This window comes from Sapajus apella, unplaced genomic scaffold (assembly GCF_009761245.1).
Source record: "Sapajus apella isolate SASKATOON/1434 unplaced genomic scaffold, GSC_monkey_1.0 scaffold176, whole genome shotgun sequence".
Classification (NCBI taxonomy): domain Eukaryota; kingdom Metazoa; phylum Chordata; class Mammalia; order Primates; family Cebidae; genus Sapajus; species Sapajus apella.
This window is the reverse complement of record NW_022437116.1, coordinates 674753-694027: the sequence shown is the minus strand read 5'-3', so window position 1 is coordinate 694027 and position 19275 is coordinate 674753. Positions and strand designations below refer to the sequence as shown.

The 19275-nt window shown below is 36.8% G+C and overlaps 1 protein-coding gene across 1 annotated transcript in view; it reads left to right on the top strand.

The window, feature by feature from the left end:
* Positions 1-19275, top strand: part of LOC116542964 (teneurin-1-like) — a 316984-nt gene that overhangs the window by 235346 nt on the left and 62363 nt on the right. The window contains exon 3 of the mRNA XM_032268250.1: positions 4183-4462. Within this exon, the coding sequence (XP_032124141.1) occupies positions 4246-4462 (217 nt within the window). The 5' untranslated portion in view covers positions 4183-4245. The remainder of the gene's footprint in view (positions 1-4182; positions 4463-19275) is intronic.

Sequence of the window (19275 nt, the reverse complement as noted above, 5' to 3'; positions counted from 1 at the left end):
ATTCTGGCCATACCCCGAGTGTGTTAATTCTGATCAGAGCAAACCAAAGTCTTGATTGAAAGAGCAAGTAAAGAGATGGAAAGTGTACTTTAGAAGATAAAATAATATCCATTAATCTTTATATTATAACAAAGTATTTTATTAAGTTCTTTTTAGATATAAAGTCTTTGATTGCCATTTTTTTATTGTCAATGGCCTTATGTGGAAAATAGTTCTCCACACTGACTTGTTAAACTCTCATTCTTCAGTGAACAAAGAGCTGTATGTGTTGGTTGAAATGAAGTTAGATGAATTATTTTTACCTTTTAATTTGATTTTGGTATTTTCATTAATAGATTTTTTTTTTTTGGTGTTGTTTTACATTAACAGGAAAACTGAGCAAGGTTTTCCAAGTTCCTGTATATACATTTTCTTCCACTCAGCAACCATTTTTATTTACCTAAACTCTACTTTGAATATTTAATATTCTTTCACAGCTTACAAATTTGAGACTATCTTTGTATATTTTTATAATGCAAGTACCCTTGTCAAATTTATTTTCCCCTGTTGTTTCCAGTGTCTTGTCCATGAATACATTTCTTTTATAGTTCAGCTCTCACAGCCACCGAAGAACTTTACACTGATGATTCTGATGATGACCCTAGTGGCAGTATGGAGGTTGGGTTGGAGCAGGAAGGGTATAGGGGAAGGAAAGTCTACAGTTCAGGCAGAACGGATGAGGGACTGAGCTAAAGCAGTGGCAACTGGGATGGAAAGGATGAGAGAGCTGGAGATTGCAGTGCAACCTAGCAATGAGTTAGATGCTTGTGTGGATGGAGGAGCAGTCAGTTCTAGGTTTCTGACTTGAACTACTAATGTGGCCATTAACAGAGATGGGGAAGTTTGAGAAGATGAATGAATTTTGGGAGGGAGGAAATACTGACTTGCCATACCTAAGGAACCTTTAAGTAAAGATGCCCACTTTATATTTGAAATAGGCACACATAGCTTAAGAAAGCTCTCAGGGCTAGATTAAAGCTGTGCAAATCATCAGTGTTCCAGGAAAAGAAGAGACATGGCTGGATATGGGATGGACTGGGGAAGCTGTGGCATTTGTAGAAAGGAACAACCTGTTTTGATGTTAGGTGAATTTTATAGATGCCCCATTTTCTGGGTGAAAGCCTAATCCTTGGCTGCAAAACTACACCTCTGGAAGCCTGCTATTGATACAGTTCTCATTTTGCACTGTTTATAGCAAACTCAGACAACTGTCCACCTTTCTTCTTAGGTTTCCATAGCACCTTCTGAAGGTCATGTCATGGAAACCTAAGAAGAAAGATATTAAAACTGGCCTTATAGATACTCAGTGGAATTTCAGTGGTTGTGGTGACAGCTAGCTGAATCAAGTGCCATCCTTTTCCAATATCTTCATCTTTAGTTCTCAGACATTACTGTATTTGTCTTTTTTGTGTGCAAGAGCCACTTCATTCTGCTTTGTAGTAGAGCTATTTACTTATTGTGTATATTAAGCTGTGAGTTCCTCAGGGGCAGAGCCTATGGCTTATACATTTCCACATTCTCTCCAGCCCCTCTTGGGATTTTTCAACAATTGTTTATTTATTCATTCAACATATATTGACCAGGTATCTACTATATGAAAGGCACTGTGTTTATTCTGAATGACATCACAATGAATAGAGGAGAGAAAAATGCCTCTCTTCACGAAGTTTATGTTTTAGTGGGCAGAGACAAATGGCAAGTGATAAATAAATAAGTAAAATATATAGTGTTTAATTTGGTAATAATTTCTTTGAAAGACAAGAAGAAAGATGAGACATACCACTTTTTGGTACTTTTTGATGGGAGGTTGCAAAGGCTGTGAGGCACACATATGCTGGGGGTTTTCACAAACAGCAAGAGGGTTAGTGCAGCTAGGGTACATGAGCTAAGAAGAAAATGTCCAAAGATGAGTTTGGGGTGCTTAGAATAGAAGGAGGTACACCTTGGACGTACTCTGTAGGCCATTATAAAATTTTTGGCTTTAATTTGAGGAAAATTGTGTCATTGCTGCTTCTCAGCAAAGGAGAGACGTGATATGACTTAAATTTTAAAAGTTTTATTCTGGGTGCAGCGTGGAGGGCAATGGTGTAAGAAGGAGACCAATTAGGAAACAATTGCAATAATCCAGAAGGTATATGATAGCTTGAACTGATGTGGTAGTGGGAAATTGAAGAGATCTGGTTGGCTTCTGGATATATTTCAAAGGTAGGACCAATAGGATTTACTGATGGATTACATGTGGGATGTGAAAGAAAGGAGTCAAGAATGACTTCAGATTCTTTGGCCTGAGCAAACAGAAGAGCCTTGTGGCCATCTGTTAATACCAATATAAAGAATGCTATGAAAGGATTAGGTTTGGGAAGGGGTAGGAATTAGGAGCTCACTTTTGAACATGTTATATTTGACATATCTTGTAGATAACCAAGTACAGATATTGAGTAGGCAGTTGGATATTCAAAGTTGTGGCTCAGGGGAAAGACCCATGCTGAAGCTATAAACTGAGAAGTTATGGGTGTGTAGACAGTATATGAAGCCAATATACTGGCATGAGATTAGACTGTTGTTGAATCGTGTGTGTGTGTGTGTGTGTGTGTGTGTGTGTGTGTGTGTGTGTGTGTCTGCTTTCTGTTTAAGCATGCTCATCTCTTATATTAGTTCAAACCAAGCTACGTGTCTCCAAAGACAGTTTGTAGGTTCAGGAGTTAAATAGTTTCTACTGTGTGTGTGCCTAGAGTAATGCTTAGTGGTTTCGGGGATATAAAGAGATGTAAGACTCATATCCTGCCTTCAAGACCTTAATATTTGATTAGGGAAAGAAGACCTTGACTTGTGAAACTTTGTTCATACTACAAAACAATATGAACCATTTAAAACATATCAGTCAAATGTATAAGCCTTTTTAAAAATCAGCCTGCATCACGCTTTGAAAAGCTATAAGCCTTTTAAAATGATTTCTGTGTTCTATGTGCTTGCCATAAGTGCAACAGGAATTCCAAAATATGAGATAGTGTACATAATAAAGGAGCCACCATTTAGATGTCTATAGATTTCTTTGAAAATACACATGGTGAAGAGCTGAAGAAAAATAAAGGAGTCAATTTCACTGCGAAATAAAACCATAAAGTTAATTGGTTTCAAACTAGATTTTTAAACATTGTATGAAAAGACCAAGTTGCAAAGCTGCAGCAGTGGACTGAAATGGTGATGATAAAATAATGTGAAGAATGAAAATAATAACACTTTTACAAGGCTTTTAACTTTATGGAGGACTTTGACGGCTCAGATGGCGCTTGGTCTTCTCAAAACTCCCTGTGCTAAGTAGAGCAGTTAATGCCTCTACTGGCCCTAAGACCTTTAGTGGCTCCTAGCTCAGCATTCTGTGGGGAAAGGGGGTTCTTTCAGTGATTTATCATGAAGTTTAAAATTGCTATTTCTAAAACCGATTTAGATCCTGCTGTTCCTATACCAGTATACTCACCAGAAGTGTTGTTTACGTCCTCTCAGTACTATGAAGAACAAAAATTTACCACCACCTAACTCATTAAAAATGCTCTGCAGGCCTGAGGCTCAAAAGCCACAATATGAGCACAAAGAGGTCAGTCCCCCTCAAGGACACTTTATTTCCCAAGCTCTCTCACTCAGAATCCTTCCCTTCCTCAGAACCCCTGTCTTAAATGTAATATTAAACCGGAGGCAAGAATGTGTTCTTTCTGAATGTAGTTCTCTGACCAGTTTTCACATCAAATGTGGCATGTGCTGGGTTAATCTTTGTACTCCTCACCACTTTCAAATCCGATAATGTTTTTTAATCTAACCACTGATTTTAACATTAAAAACACGCACACGCCGTAGAATAATGCTGTCCTTTATGTGCATTCCAATACAAATATTTTTGAAGGCTGACTCTCTTCTACCTTGAGTATTTTCTGATGCTGCAACCTCCAGCTTAATCCTTAATGCCTGACAATGTATGCATGTAACACAGAGTGTTATTATTGCCTCCGGCTAGCTTCATGTCATCTAGTTTGCCTTTTACTTCGCTCCTTTGATAGTATTATCAAGACCAATTGTGAATCTGCCAGATGCATTTTCTCACAAAAGGACAAATCTAAGAAGGCTTGTGTTTTTCCCTTTCTCTTCTAGAACTGCTTGCATTAAAGGACTTCCTCATCCGTTTTTCATGACACTGATCTTGCTTAATCAGAGATGGAGCAAACTGACTGCAAACCCTACCAGCCTCTATCAAAAGTAAAGCATGAAATGGATCTAGCTTACACCAGTTCTTCCGATGAGAGTGAAGATGGAAGAAAACCAAGACAGTCATACAACTCCAGGGAAACTCTGCAGGAGTATAACCAAGAGCTGAGGATGAATTACAATAGTCAGAGCAGAAAGAGGAAAGAAGTAGAAAAACCTACTCAAGGTATGTTTGTATTAGATCTTTATAACGAATATTATTTCTCATTAGAGAATGCTTATATGTGTAAACTTTTGTTTCAAAAATAAATTTGCTGATGTTAACTGGTTAATAATTCGCACGGCTTATATATGCTGGAGAATCTATTTCATATGCCAGCCCAGCTGATGTTGTAGGTTACATGTGCTTTTTACGGATTATGCATGAATTTAGATGCTGCAGTCCTCTTATCAGAGCATTCAAAATTTGTCTAATCCTACAAATAGTCATTTACAGACTGAAGGATAAATAATTTATCGTAAGATGAAAAGTAAACAGCTAAGTGCTTTTCAAGCCATTGCTTATATGGGACAAAAGTCTCAAATAAATATTTGGCTGCTGACAAAGCTAACAGGTTAGTGGAGACCACCAAACAGGGTTCCAGTCTATCACCAGAATGTAGAAACATTGTACAGCCCAGTCTGAAAGAAATATAAGAATTTTTTAGAACCCTTCTTACAATAGCCGTATTTTGGAGCATCTTCTTTGGGCAGCCTTAGTTTCTCAATTATGGATTGGCAAGATGGTTTCTAACCAAAAAAAAAAAAAAAAAGCTAGGAGAAATATGATTTTCTGTTTCAATTGATGGGTAAGCTGTGTTAGACACTATTTTAATGATGTAGAAGATATTGACATTGGCACAAGATTTTATGAATAACTTAATGCTGTGATAAAAATAATGGACTTTATTATCTCGGTTCTCCAAGCGTGGACTTGACTAACAGCAACAGCAAAACCTGAGAATGTTTTTTAGAATGTAAATTCTCAAGCGCCACTGTAGACATATTGAGTCAGAAACCCTGGGGGTGGGACCCATTTCTGGGTTACAAAACCCCAGGGGATTCTGATTCCTGCTCAAGATTGAAAATTATTGCTCCAACCCTCCGAAATCTTTTTTACTCAGATGGCTTCAATGATCACATCTATTTGAGTGACTTTCAAATATTTATCTTCAGAACTAACCTCCTTTCTAAACTCTAGTCCTAAATTTTCAGTTAAGCTCCCCAGCATTTCCAAATGAATAATACACTAGCACTTCTAAACCAATCTATCTAAAGTGAAAGCAATCATTTTAACACTCCTAATCCCACTCATCTTCCTTGTATCACCTACATCTGTTAATGATGCTCCCATTCTCCCAGTGAACCACACACACTTTCTGATCTAATCACTTTCCTCATCCAGCAGAGTTAATGTCTACATCTCTCAAATCCGTTTCTCCTCTCCATTCCCATGATCATTACTCTCATTACATCTTACCTAGATTGTTTTTTATTTCTTAACTGGTCTACCTGGATCTCACCCCATCCCTTTTCAATCCTTTTGCTGTGCTGTTAAATTTTTCTTGGAATACAATCCTCTGCTATCTCTCTTTATTCATACCCAACCATCTTTCAAAGCCTAGCTTACAAGCATCCTTTTCCACTGAATCCTTGCTGTACCATCACCCCCAACATCATCGCTATTTCACTGTGTAGGTGATCTTCCTCCATGAACTTTAAGAATACATTCTTTTTACACCACCCTCCTTTTTTGTTGAGCAGAGTCTCACTCTGTCACCCAGGCTGGAGTGCAGTCGCACGATATTGCCTTACTGCAACCTCTGCCTCCTGGGTTCAAGTGATTTTCGTGCCTCGGCCTCCTGAGTAGCTGGGATTGCAGGTGCAGGCCACCACGCCTGGCTAATTTTTTTTTGTATTTTTAATAGAGATGGGGTTTCACCATGTTGGCCAGGCTGGTCTCGAACTCCTGGCCTCCTGTGATCTGCCTGCCTCAGTCTCCCTAAGTGCTGGAATTACAGGCATGAGCCACCATGCTCGGCTTCTTTTTACCTCTTATTATGATTGTATATATTTTCCTAGATTGTGTACTCAGTGAAGATGGGGATCATGGTTTCTTGGTAGATCTCTATTTTCTATAAAACTTTGCATATAATATATGCTTTATAATTGTTTCATTTAAGGAATTAGTTGATATCAACTGAAACATAAGTGCTTATCATACATTGAAAACTACTCTTTAAATATTGCCATGTCAAATAAAATGATTACAGATGAAAACTACAGTACACTCTAATTAGTGCTTGAATCTTACATTTTAAAAACAACATTAAATTGAGCCAAAATTAATGCTAACGCTTAAATAATTATTACATATTTGTAAGGTTAACTATATTACTCATTTTTATCCCTTAACATAATTGGTAAAAGTTTTATATCTTTCTATTCAAGGAATTCATTTTAATCTTTCCAATTTTTTTCAGTTAATATCATGTAAATTTGTTCTAAAATAATTTTCTTCTTTTGCCTGACAACTGGGAAATGATTTCCTATGGAAATGTTTTTGGCTTTAGGAAATGCCTAGTTCTCGTTAAAATATTTATCTGTAAGTTTATCTTTATAGAAGACGAATTTACAATTGTGATTTATGGGTTGTGGTTTTAGGATGTAGAGTGGTTGAGTGAGTAGAAATAAGAATGCATTCTGGTGACAGTTCTGAAAACATAAGCAATTTTATGCTGAGTCAGTATAAAGAGCTGGCCAGCTTCAGATTTTCTCTCTGTGCAGTTTCATCAAAAGGAATTTGGGGTAAGGGGAGTTTGTCTCCATGATGTCATTCTAACTTCCTTTCAATGGATGATTTTTATTCAGTAAGCTTTTATTTAGTCATTAATGAGTGTCAGACCTTGAAGCCAATGCTGAGGTTGGAGATGGCTGCTTGTAGGAAACTTACAGTGCAGTGGGGAAAATAGACACTCAAAATATGTTATTGCAATTAAATGTATGAAGTGCTTTTACAGATAAAAACGGTGTTGTGGAAGTACACAGAATGAATCAATTAACTTCTTTACAGGAATTAGGGTACATAGAAAGTTGATATTTGACCTAAGTTAAAATTTGAATAAAAGTTTACCAAAAAGACATTCCTAGAGAGCAGATAAGCAAGTGCAAAGTATAAAACTCCGAGGAAGATGAGAACAAGGTATGTTGGGGCCTGATTGTGAAGTCTTGCATGCCCAATGTAGGAAATTTTTAAAATTTCCTTTAAGCTTTGAAAAAGAAAGCTTTTAATTGGTGGAGAATTTCGTGATGAATTACACTTTTTAGGATAAGAATGTATACAAGATAATTGTAGAAGTATAGGCAGCAGTGTAGAAGATTGATTGCAGTTGGAAATAACTGAATGCAGGGAGAAAAATCTGTGAGGCCACTGAATTAGGCCAGAGCTAAGAATGATGTTAGAGGTCTAAACAATGTCTGTGGAGATGAAAAGACACGTTCAAGAGATGTAAGTGTGTTCAAATTGATAGAACTTTATAATTGATTACTGGTTGAGGTTGAAAGAAATAACTGAGTCAAGGATGACTCTAAAGTTTTAAGTTTGGGAAACAGAGAGGATAGTGATTAATTTACCAAGAGAAGGAACACAGTACGAGGAGCAAGTTTGGAAGGGAAGAAGATGAGTTTCTTTTCAGACATGTTAAGTTTAAGATGCTGGTATGACATTCAGGTGGCTTTTCCCATCAGCGATTGGAAGTGTGTGTCTAGGATTCAGAACAGATCTGGGCTGTCGTTATAAGTAGATTTGAGCTCATCAGTGTCTCAGAGTAGAGATGCCTGGGGATGGATGAGATTACCCAGGGAGAGTGTGTAGAGGGTTGAGAGTAGAAAAGGGCCAAGGACAAAAACCTGAATCTATCATCCATGAACTGACATAAACACATTTTGAACCAATTTATATTTTTAGCCAGCACCATCCTTCAGTACACTGACTTATATAAAATAAAGTATACAGATCTGGGAGCTAAAAATCTGAAACAGGATCTCATCTGCTACTGACTGCCGATCTGCAGAGACACCTAGGTGGGAAAATATGTAGCTCTTTGAAGGAGAAATGACTTGTCCTATGTTAGGCAAAATGGTGGACCCAATTATCATCTTTTTTGTAAGATCTGGAATTCTCTTTGTTGTCTTAGTCCATGTATTACTATCTATGAGTCAGAGAAAATGTCTTTAATTTTTGCAGATGTATGTTAGTGGTTGCATCTTGCACCAATCGAGGTAAAGCTGAGCCTAACCCATTATTTTAAAGGAATAAGATCTCAAAAAATCGTTGCGTTTTAGACCAGGAAGGATGAATGCAAACAAAATGTTGATTAGGCACCTGCTATGGTGCCAGATATGGTGCTAGATGCCTTTTAAGTTTACTAGCTATGTAACCTTAAGCAAGATACTTCGGCTCTGAACCTGTTTTCTCTTTTGCAAAATTGACTTCATCATCATCACTATCATCACAATAATAATAATAAATTTTGAATTGTTCCTATTCTATTCTAGCACTGTGCAAGGTGCTTTACATTCACTCCTCATAAACACCTGATAAGGTATGTGCTATTATCCCCAGTTTACAGATGAGATAGCTGAGGCTTGGAGAGAAATAATTTGCCAGAGGATGTGTAGCTAAAGGAGTGGTGAGAGTTAAGATCAGAAATCAAGTCTATGTCTCTAAAGCTCCCATTCTTCACTATACCACACTGTCTTTCATACCTATGTCAGGAGGTTGTGATAAGTATTGATTGCCATCACGAGAGTCACGATCTTTAGGAATTCAAAAAAATGTTAGTTTCCCTTCATTTTCTTCCCCAACAGCCTTGCCGACCTCCAGTGACCAAGCATTTATTTATTTTTCTTATTTTATTTTATTTTATTTTTCCCATTTATTTATTTTATTGCATTTTAGGTTTTGGGGTACATGTGAAGAACATGCAAAATTGTTGCATAGGAACACACGTGGCAGTGTGATTTGCTGCCTTCTTCCCCATCACCTACATCTGACATTTCTCCCCTTGCTATCTCTCCCCAGCTTCCCACTCCCCACCATCCCTCCCCTATTTCCCCACAACTGACCCCAGTATAAAGAGGTTAAATGCCTTTTCATTCTGGTTATCATTAGAAAAGGGCAGATGGTATGCTATATAATTTACCATGAAATATTCCTGAGTCTGCTTATTCTACTTTTTAGGGAAGTTAATGCTTTATCCAATTGAAGATTTGTTTTTAGAAGAATTAATAAGATAAAATACTCTATACCATCTGAAAATACGTTCATATTGTCTTTATTTTCCAAACCAGCAGCAGCCTACTCCATGTATACATGAAGTGCTAGACTCTAAAACTGAATTTTCTAAAAGCTTTTAAATTAGGGGATGGGCAGTAATATAGTATTATTCACAATTTTTTGCTAACAGGATGAATGAACCCTAGGCAGGCTTATTTCATATGACTTTTGGCAGGTTGGATAGCAGGGGTAGATTTTCTAGAGGCACACAGGCTAACTATTCTTCCTAAGCAACCTCACATCCAAAGGAGGCACCAATTAACTAAGAAATTCGTATTAAAAATGAAAATATAAATGTATGGATATATACACCAAGGGTAATAATTTTAATTATGAGAATTGGCCAATAATTTTATATAGATAAGTTTTTGAATATTCCCATTTCACTACAAAATAATTATGAATGAGAAGTCACCCATGCATAAAATGGAGGTATGTTAGATGACACAAACATTTCATTTGTGTCATCTAAATCTTTTCTTTTGGTGCTTCTTTTTCTCCATATAGTTTTTGTTTGTTTGGTTGGTTGGTTGGTTGTTTTTCTTTTCAAGATTACAACCTAAACTCATATCTCACATTATTGCCATCTGGTGGAAAAAATTTAAAACTACCTTTTTTTTTTTTTTGAGATGGATTCTTGCTTTGTCGCCCAGGCCGGAGTGCAATGGCATGATCTCAGCTCACTGCAACCTCTGCCTCCTGGGTTAGCGATTCTCCTGCCTCAGCCTCCTGAGTAGCTGGGATTACAAGCGTTTGCCACCACACCTAGCTAATTTTTGTATTTTTAGTAGAGATAGGATTTCACCATGTTGGCCAGCCTGGTCTCGAACTCCTGATCTCAAGTGATCCGCCCGGCTTAGCCTCCCAAAGTGCTGGGATTACAGGCATGAGCCAGCACACCTGGCCAAAACTGCCAATGTTTATTTGCCAAGATTACATGGAAGGAAAGTTGATCTGTCATCCATCCATCCATCCATTCATCCATCCATTTGTTTATTTATATACTTATGAACCAGCATTCATTTAATATAAACTATGTGCCAGGTAGTGGGCTAGGTGAATGAAGTTAATCTTGAAATAAATGTACCCTAATGACTATGATTTTCTCTCTTTTTGCCGTGGTTTGATGAGCCACTTCATCCCACAGCAGAAAACGCTTAAGCAGCACTGCCACCTGTGTATTCAAGGAGTAGACAGAAGCCGAAATTTGAAAAGCACATTCTCTGTTTTTAGATCAAGCCTTTAGCAATAGTTTAAATGATTGTTTGCTTATATGTAGACAGTTTAGATATCAGTTTCTACAAAAACCATGAAGGATTCAATCTCAGGATCTGTATTTACATGGCAAAGATCACAGATGGCAGGTATAATATTAATGTAGCAAGACCTATAAAATGAAAATTTCAGCAGAATTTGATCACATTTAATGAATTTTCTGCTGTGAGAATGTTATGCTTCTAGTTGTCACAAGTTTCTAGCATAAAATCTATAATGACTGCTCTGAAAGAATTTAGACTACAAGAGAAATTAGCCAGGTTATTTAACAATAACTCCAGTTGGCTGACCAGTGTTACTAGTTAGTAACACTAGTGACATGAAAATTTATTCAATAAGCATTTACTTACACAGCATCTAAAACTGGAATGGAATGTCCATGACACTTGTGCCACTGCTTCCTCTGCTTCTCCCATGGAAGACATCCCTAATTAATCGTGATGCTCTTTCCGTTGTTGAGACCAACTTGACCCTCACATCCCTTTCAACACAGCATTTCACCCAAGCATTGGCAATCAATTAGAGTTGACAAAGGACAAAACCTATTTCTAAACTGTTCTGCTTATCTGTGCAAAGTTCTGTGTTAAACTCTGAAGATTATAGGTGAATAAGAAGTAGTCTTTGCTCTCAAGAAATTCAGAGTACCATTGGGAAGGTACATGTCAATAGGCAATAGTGATGCAGTATGATAGGTGTGATAATCGTGGTGTATGTAAAGTACCATGGGGGTCAAGAAGCTAGAACCCTGCAGAGTATTCTGCCAAGGGCATGGTGACATTGATTATGAGAGAAATATCTAGCATTTATTCAGCACCAGACTGTAAGTAAGGCACTTTAAATAAATTATGTTATTTAATCTTCCCAGCAATGCTGTGAAGTTGGGATCATGAATATACCCATTTTATAATGAATAAAATAAGCATAGATATGCTAAGTAACTTGCCCAATATTACAGAGGTAGTAAGTGATAGAACTAGGATTGGAACCCAGGCAGTCTGAAATTAGAGCCCACTGTCATAAATACTATGGACAGATAGACAGCTCTAAATTTAGATTTCAAATTTAAAGAAATTGTGTCACTATGTGTGTGTGTGGGGGGGGTATGTGGTTACGCATGTATTTGGAGACATATAATATTGCTAAAATGTTCATATTACCCAAAGTGATCAATTGATTCAATATAATGCCTATCAAAATCCCAACGTCATTTTTCACAGAAATAGAAATAGGTGGTTCTATTCTGTGAAACTACGGGAGTAGAAGAGATTACCAGTGAAAACATATACAGTCAGAAATAAAGAGAGCCAATTATGATACCCTGAGCAACACTGATTTTAAAATAGTGGGCAGAAGCAATGAAGTGGTCTTGATATATCATAGAAGAACCGAAAGGAATGGGTTATCACATAAGCCAAATGAGGAGACTTTTCAGCAGGAAAATGTGGCTAATATTGTCAAAGACAGTAAAACAGGCAGTTTAGAAGGTCATTGCTGATTTAGACTAGAGATTGTCCACTTTGGACATTAAAATCACCTGGGGAGTTTTACAAATCTCAGTTCCAAAACTGTTCCTCAGACCAATTAAATCACAGTTTCCAGTGGGTGGGACTCAAGCATTGAAAAAAAAGTCTCCTTGGGGATGCCAATGTGCATCCGAGATAGGGATCCACTGCCTCAAAATAAGCAGTTTCAATAATATTAGAGAAAGATGCCAACTCACAAGGATTTGAAGAGTGAGTGCAAGTGAATGTAGATGTATTTACTGTCATAAGGCTCACTTGGAGAATGTTTCTGGATCTCAGAAGGAAAGGCTTTGAAAGGGGAATGATCACTGCATGCTCCAACACAGGACATAAATTACAAAATGTAGTGGTAAGAAGTTAAAGTAGTTTATGCCTTGATGGTCTCATCCAAGAAAAATAAGAGACAAGGTTAAAAGTGTGCATTAAGTCAAAGGCTTCAGATGAGTAACGTGAGTTTTTGACTAGGCCAAAATAGAATTGCACATGCCTATCTAGAGCTCAGGTGAGAAGGGACTGAAGATGGAGATGTGGGAACATTAATGACAATAAATATTGTTAACCACTGTGTGCCAGGTACTCTGCTAACTGAACTTGCATATATTTTTTAATTAGTCCTTCTTGCAACCCTGTGATGTAAAGATAATCATCATGGTGGTAAGAGACAACCGAACAGTAAACTCTACCCTTAAATTTCACCTTCCCTTGCCATTACGTCATATTGATTTACTGCCATCACAATCAACTAGGAAGTTTTCCACTTAGTGCCAAATCCACAGATGGTCTGGGTTTTGTTTCTAACAGGAGAGATAATATTTCCTTATATAAACATTTATACAACACATACCTGCATATAAATGATTTTACAAGTTATGCTGATGAGTACAAATGTATATATATTGTACAGGTAAGTTTGCAATCCAGTATTGGAGAAGGAAAAGGATCCAGAAAAGTGGAGAAATAGAGGAGGGAGGTTGATAGTGATGCAGTGTAGATGTTGCACATTCAAGCATCTTTTTTTAAGATCATCATTTCTGTAAAACTGCCTCTTTCCCCTTCATCAGTTAGCTAGGACTATAGGTAACCACAGTCAGTGACCAGTTCATCACTTCCTAGATACCAATTTAATACCACATGGAAGGGTCACCTAGTAGGGCTAAATTTGATTTAAATAGTTTGCTATATATATTCTTGAATTAACTTTATGAATCAATATACAATTACAGCTAACTACATACATATTACACAGATGTAATTTTACCTTTGACCATCACGTCTCTTGGTGGACATTCTTTAGCTAGGTCAGTTTCTCAATTCTTTTGTCTTGCTGCTTCTGAGGCTACATGACCTTTTGATCTCAGTCTGAAAATAGCTTTTGCCTCTGCGCATTCATTCCATTTCTATGGTCTGTCTCTGAGCCCACTTTGCTTAATGCTATGTTCAACCCTTTAATGCTTCTTCCTGAATCTAGATTAAAAACTGTACCATAGTAAGATAATTGATTCCGGTGTTTTCTTCTTAAATAACTCTTTGCTAATTGGAATTGTGTATTTCTTCTGTGGATCTACATAATATCAGAAGGAAAAGACTGACTCCCTGGCTAAGTTTCACACAGATGACTATCTCCTGGGAAACAAAGCAACTGCTTGTTTTGGGTACATAGTTTTGTTCCTCCTTTTAAATTGTTTTGGCTAATGGGCAGGATCAATGGGGATACGTATTTGTATTCGTGGGACTGTGAAGACTGGGACAAAAATTTGTCTTTTTCTTTTCCTTTTAACACTTTAGGACCCATTTATTACATAATTAACACAAAGAGGCAGAACACAAGGGTCAGTCAAGTAATCTGAATGAGAAACACAATAGATAACATGGCTGAAGTAGAAGGACTGTTCAAGAATGATGAAAAAGGAAGGTTAGTGAAATACGGAAGGAATCAGTTGCTAAACCTAAAGGGTGAAGTGAAAAAGCATGGATTTGATTCAATACATGACAGGGAACCTCGGAGGGTTTCAGTTCATAGGATTAATTGGAACTATATCCAAATTACATGCTGCTTCTCTTTTATTACAAGGATTTGAGGAAGATTCAGAAACGGCATTTTGAAATATAGCAATATTTCATATTAACAGTCAAAAGCAGTTTTACATATCTGCAAAGGCATAACCATGAGGTATGCCAACATGTCCAGTCGGGAAATTGTCCTGTCAGAAAACTGGTATTCTGCTTTTTTGGTCATCTGTGATGCAGACCTGGCTCCATATACAAATAAGTTCTATTTATTTTCAGCACTTTCATTCTCATTATAATTCTGAAAGGGTCTAGAGGTGACTGAAGATAAACCTTGAATCCCTTGGAACCTTGACAATATTCTCATTTGAAGCCTTTATACCAAAAGATGAGAATTCTTCTGTCCCGCCAGTATAAACTGAACCATATGCAGTGCTATTTTGGTGCCAATCATTCTTTTGACACATGAAGTATTTAATTTTATTACTCTAGAATCTAACTGAAGAAATGACCCTTTGTGTCTTTTATGTCATGGAAGAAAGCAGTTAGAAATCAGCTCAAATGCAAAAAAAAAAAAAAAAAAATTAATAAGGACACGCCCAAACCTTTCATGAAATTTCAAGCTTTGAATTTAGATTTATTTCTCAAACTTCAACTGAGATATTTATAAGGCTTCACTACTAAAGTTCAATTACATCTTCTCATTAATGGTTCAAGTCCAAAGTTTCAAGAACACTTAAAAAATTGTCACATTGACATACAACCAGGCTGAATGCTAATGTGCCTCAAATTAATCAATAAATGTGGTCAAAAATTACCTTCACTAACTGGAAAAAATTAACCTGTGGTTTTGATAAATGAGATAATCACAAAAAATGCAGAATTACATTATATGTTTTATTTGTATACATATACATATTTATGTCATATATTTAGTAATCAGATATACACGCACATACACCATACATAAGGAACAATGAAGTGGATCAATTTGTAAAGGGATTCTTCTCTAATTTTTTTCTATTGATTTCATTTTCTTAAGCAAGATGTACTAGTTTATAATAATGGAGAGGCAAAACAGAAGTGACGTTATATGGAGTGACAACTATCATACATACACGGACACTTATGCTCCTTTTTCTCCTGCAGCTTACCATCCCACATACTCTAAGCCTCAGGTATGCTTGTCAAGTGTTATTGGTTGGCAAGCTATATGTTTCTCAACGGTTTCCTTCAGACTACCTCTTGGTTAGAAGAGAGCCAAGCTGATTTCTGAAGCATTCTAACCATAACACACAGGCAAGACGTTTAGTCAGTGTGTTCTTTCCAAGCTGTGTTATGATTGGCAGTACCAAAGCATTTGGTCAATGGACCAGGGAACATACCTGATCAATTTAACTTTAAAGTACAAGTGGGCTGGCTGCACCGTCATTCTGCCACCAAGTTTTTAGAATTTACTTTAGAGCTTGGAACAGTATTTGGCACATAATAGATGCTCAATGGACATATATTGAATAAATGAATTTATTAAATGTATAACAGAACTTTTTTGTAAATTAAGTTGGAAAGAGGCTCAAATTAGAATATTTGTCATGTTGAATGTTATAGATATATATTTTAACTTTTCATAGAAAAGTATGTGGTAGTTTTAGTAAATGTTGTTTTGTCATAACATAAAAATTAAGTTTAGATAAAATAATTAAACCACTGAAGTCCAAGTTTTCCTAACCCTTTGCAGTTAACAAGAGTTAGTCTAAAATTTATTGGCTAAAGGCTTTCTAAAATAATGCACCTTCTTTTTACCATGCCTTGGTTTGTAGAATTGCATTTGGATGTGGAATTGGTTTAGAACCTTGTGTGTGTGCACAGAAGGATGTTATTCTGGTCAGTTGCTTCCAGTTTCATTGCACTAGACTCTAGATATAGAAACCATTGAAAAATGGCCTCAATTCAGAAATAAAGAGAGCCTAAAATCTTGGAGATGGCTTTGTATTTTCGATATTGGTCTCATTCTTATCAGTGCCAGCTACCAGAGTGCATGGAAATATAGATATTCCAATTAAACAAGGCTACTTTTTATTTTGTGGGGTTTTTTTGTTAATTGTGGTTGCACGGTACTAATAGGATGATTTAAAATGCATATTTGAAACTTTTATTTGCATGTATTTATGTACTGTGGGATTGAAATGTACATTTCAATATAAAATCTGGAGCCTATGTTGTAGAGTTGTGCCTTCATAAGAATACTGTGAAGGCTGTCACAGTTGAAGTTATAATCTTACACGGCCTACAAATTCAACTAGGGTGTCTTCAGAAAGTTGCCTTTTTAACAGTCTAAACAGACTTCTCATAGTGATTCTTTGGTAAAACACTTGCACCTTTGCTAAGCTATAGCTTTAAAACATGGAAGCTATAAAAGGAAAACAATTGCGCAGCTTTTATTACTCAGGTTTCAAACCAAAGTTCATAGCACTTAAAACTGAATCACAAGGCTGCCAAGGACCTTTGGAGAACATACCTTTCAGGCAGGATCACACTAAGCCTACCCCACTAAAAATTACATAAAATTTGATTCTATTTCAGCCCTATCACCAAGTTTTTGTGATAGTGTGTTGATTTTTTTACTCCCTACATTGTTACAAATCTACATAAACTTTCATTCTACATAAACTTGTCTCACCAGTGTTCAACTCAGCAATCACTGTTTCAAAAAGAAGTATTCCATATGTATTTATTGATCACTGATTTTAAAGGCATCAGGAAATTTCTCCCATTTGCTGGTATTTGATAATGTTTATTACTAAGCACATTTTACCCATGGGTCCTTTCACCTTACAGAGCATGGAGTATAACCAGTAACCATTAACCAGTAAGTAGACACTTTGATACAGTACAATATTTTGCACATACCTAATAGGTTAGGTATTTAACAAATATTAGTAAATTGAATTAAAAAATTGGTTGTCTTTGTTTTGATGTATTTGTTGCTGAATTATTCATGATGATATAATAGAAATAATACTTAGTTGATAGTAATTTGCGTTCAAATTGTGCTTTTACTTAATAGCCTAGCACAGTGTCATCACAGAATAAGTGCTTAGGAAACATTTTCCAAATGAACTAATGAATTGAGTTGAACAAATAAAGCCTTGGGCCCCACTTCCCCTGCAGCCCTCTCATTTGGCTCTTCTCACCTTTCAATGTGCCTCAAGCATTGCTTTCCTCTGAGACCACTGTTTTTTCATCACTGGTGCCTTTGGAATCTATTCTTCATTATCCTATGCTCTACAAACTAAATTCTTCACTACAGCACTAAGATTCCTGTACCCTATGTTAAAAACCAACAAGCCTCAATAAAATAATAAACCTATTTCATGGTACATGCCATCCAGCTATACTACTACCAATCTTAAAGGCATGGTCCCTCATTTCTTTCATGTTTTTGGAATGATAAAATTATTCATATCGTTCCAAATTTGGCTCTACTCCTAGGTACATTTGCACCAGCTTTCATCTCTGACTGAAGCGCTGTTTCAAATCCATTCTTTCCCTCTAGGGGAAGGAACAATGAAGTGGATCAATTTGTAATGTGATTGTTCTCTAATTTTTACCTGGCTAGGTACTCTATTTTTTTTTACCTGGCTGGGTTCTTCTTAGCCTGTGAGTCTCTACCTAGAGTCTCTACCTAGAAACTGCTTGCTCTGGAAAGTGTTCCTTGGTGCCTTGCAATCTTGGGTGGATGCTCCTGCTGTATGCTCCTACAGCACTCTGTACTTATCACTACCATAGCACTAATCACTCTGAATTGTAATTGGCTTGTTTCTCCAGCTAGACTGTAAATTTATTGAGGTCAGAGACTATGCCTTATTTACTTTTATAAACCCTTCCATATAATAAGTGCTCAACAACATTTTTTTCTTTTGATGAGATAACTTTTACAACATTTTGTTTCCACTTATGTAAAGTGAGGATGTTTCCTTGCTGTGGTACAGAGGATCAACCGAAATTGTATACATAAATCATTCTGAAGAGTGCCAGGACAGAAGAATTATTCCCGATTGTCAAATCCTTTCACAGATGCTTTTAACACAGAGATTGCCAGTTTCAGCCATTTTCAGAGAGAGATTTCCTCCCCATACATAGGATCTAGTAAGTTGTGTCACTGTAAAGAACAGAATGAACTGGAACTTTATAGATAGGAATAAGGGAGAATTCTATCTCACATTAGCCAGTCTGACTTTGTTGAGGATCTTAAGTTCCCATGCCCTTGCTCTGTAAGGCATATAGAAGAGCAATAGTGGAAACAGGTTTAACAAAATGTTCAGCCCTATTATGGTAACTATAGTTGTGATACTCCAGTTAAGCTGCTGTGAAACACTGGAGAATGGTTTTCAGTTCAAATCTTCTAGAGAATGTTTGATAAAAATGATGCCTGTAATCCCAGCACTTTGGGAGGCCAAGGCAGATAGATCACCTGAGGTCAGGAGTTCAAGACCAGCCTGGCCAACATGGTGAAACCCCATCTCTACTAAAAATACACAAAATTAGCCAGGCATGGTGGCGGACGTCTATAATCCCAGCTACTTGGGAGGCTGAGGCAGGAGAATTGCTTGAACACAGGAGGCGGAGGCTGCAGTGAGCCAAGATCATGCCACTGCACTCCAGCCTGGGCAACAAGAGTGAAAATCCATCTCAAAAAAAAAATAAGACACAATTAACATCAGATCATAGAGTTTTTAAATCCTAAAAGAGTATTAATTAAAATAAAATTTCTAACATTATCTTTTTCATGCACATTAATGAGTTGGATTAGAAGAGTCTTACTTGGCTACAACTTGCTAAAAGCATCATGGCTTT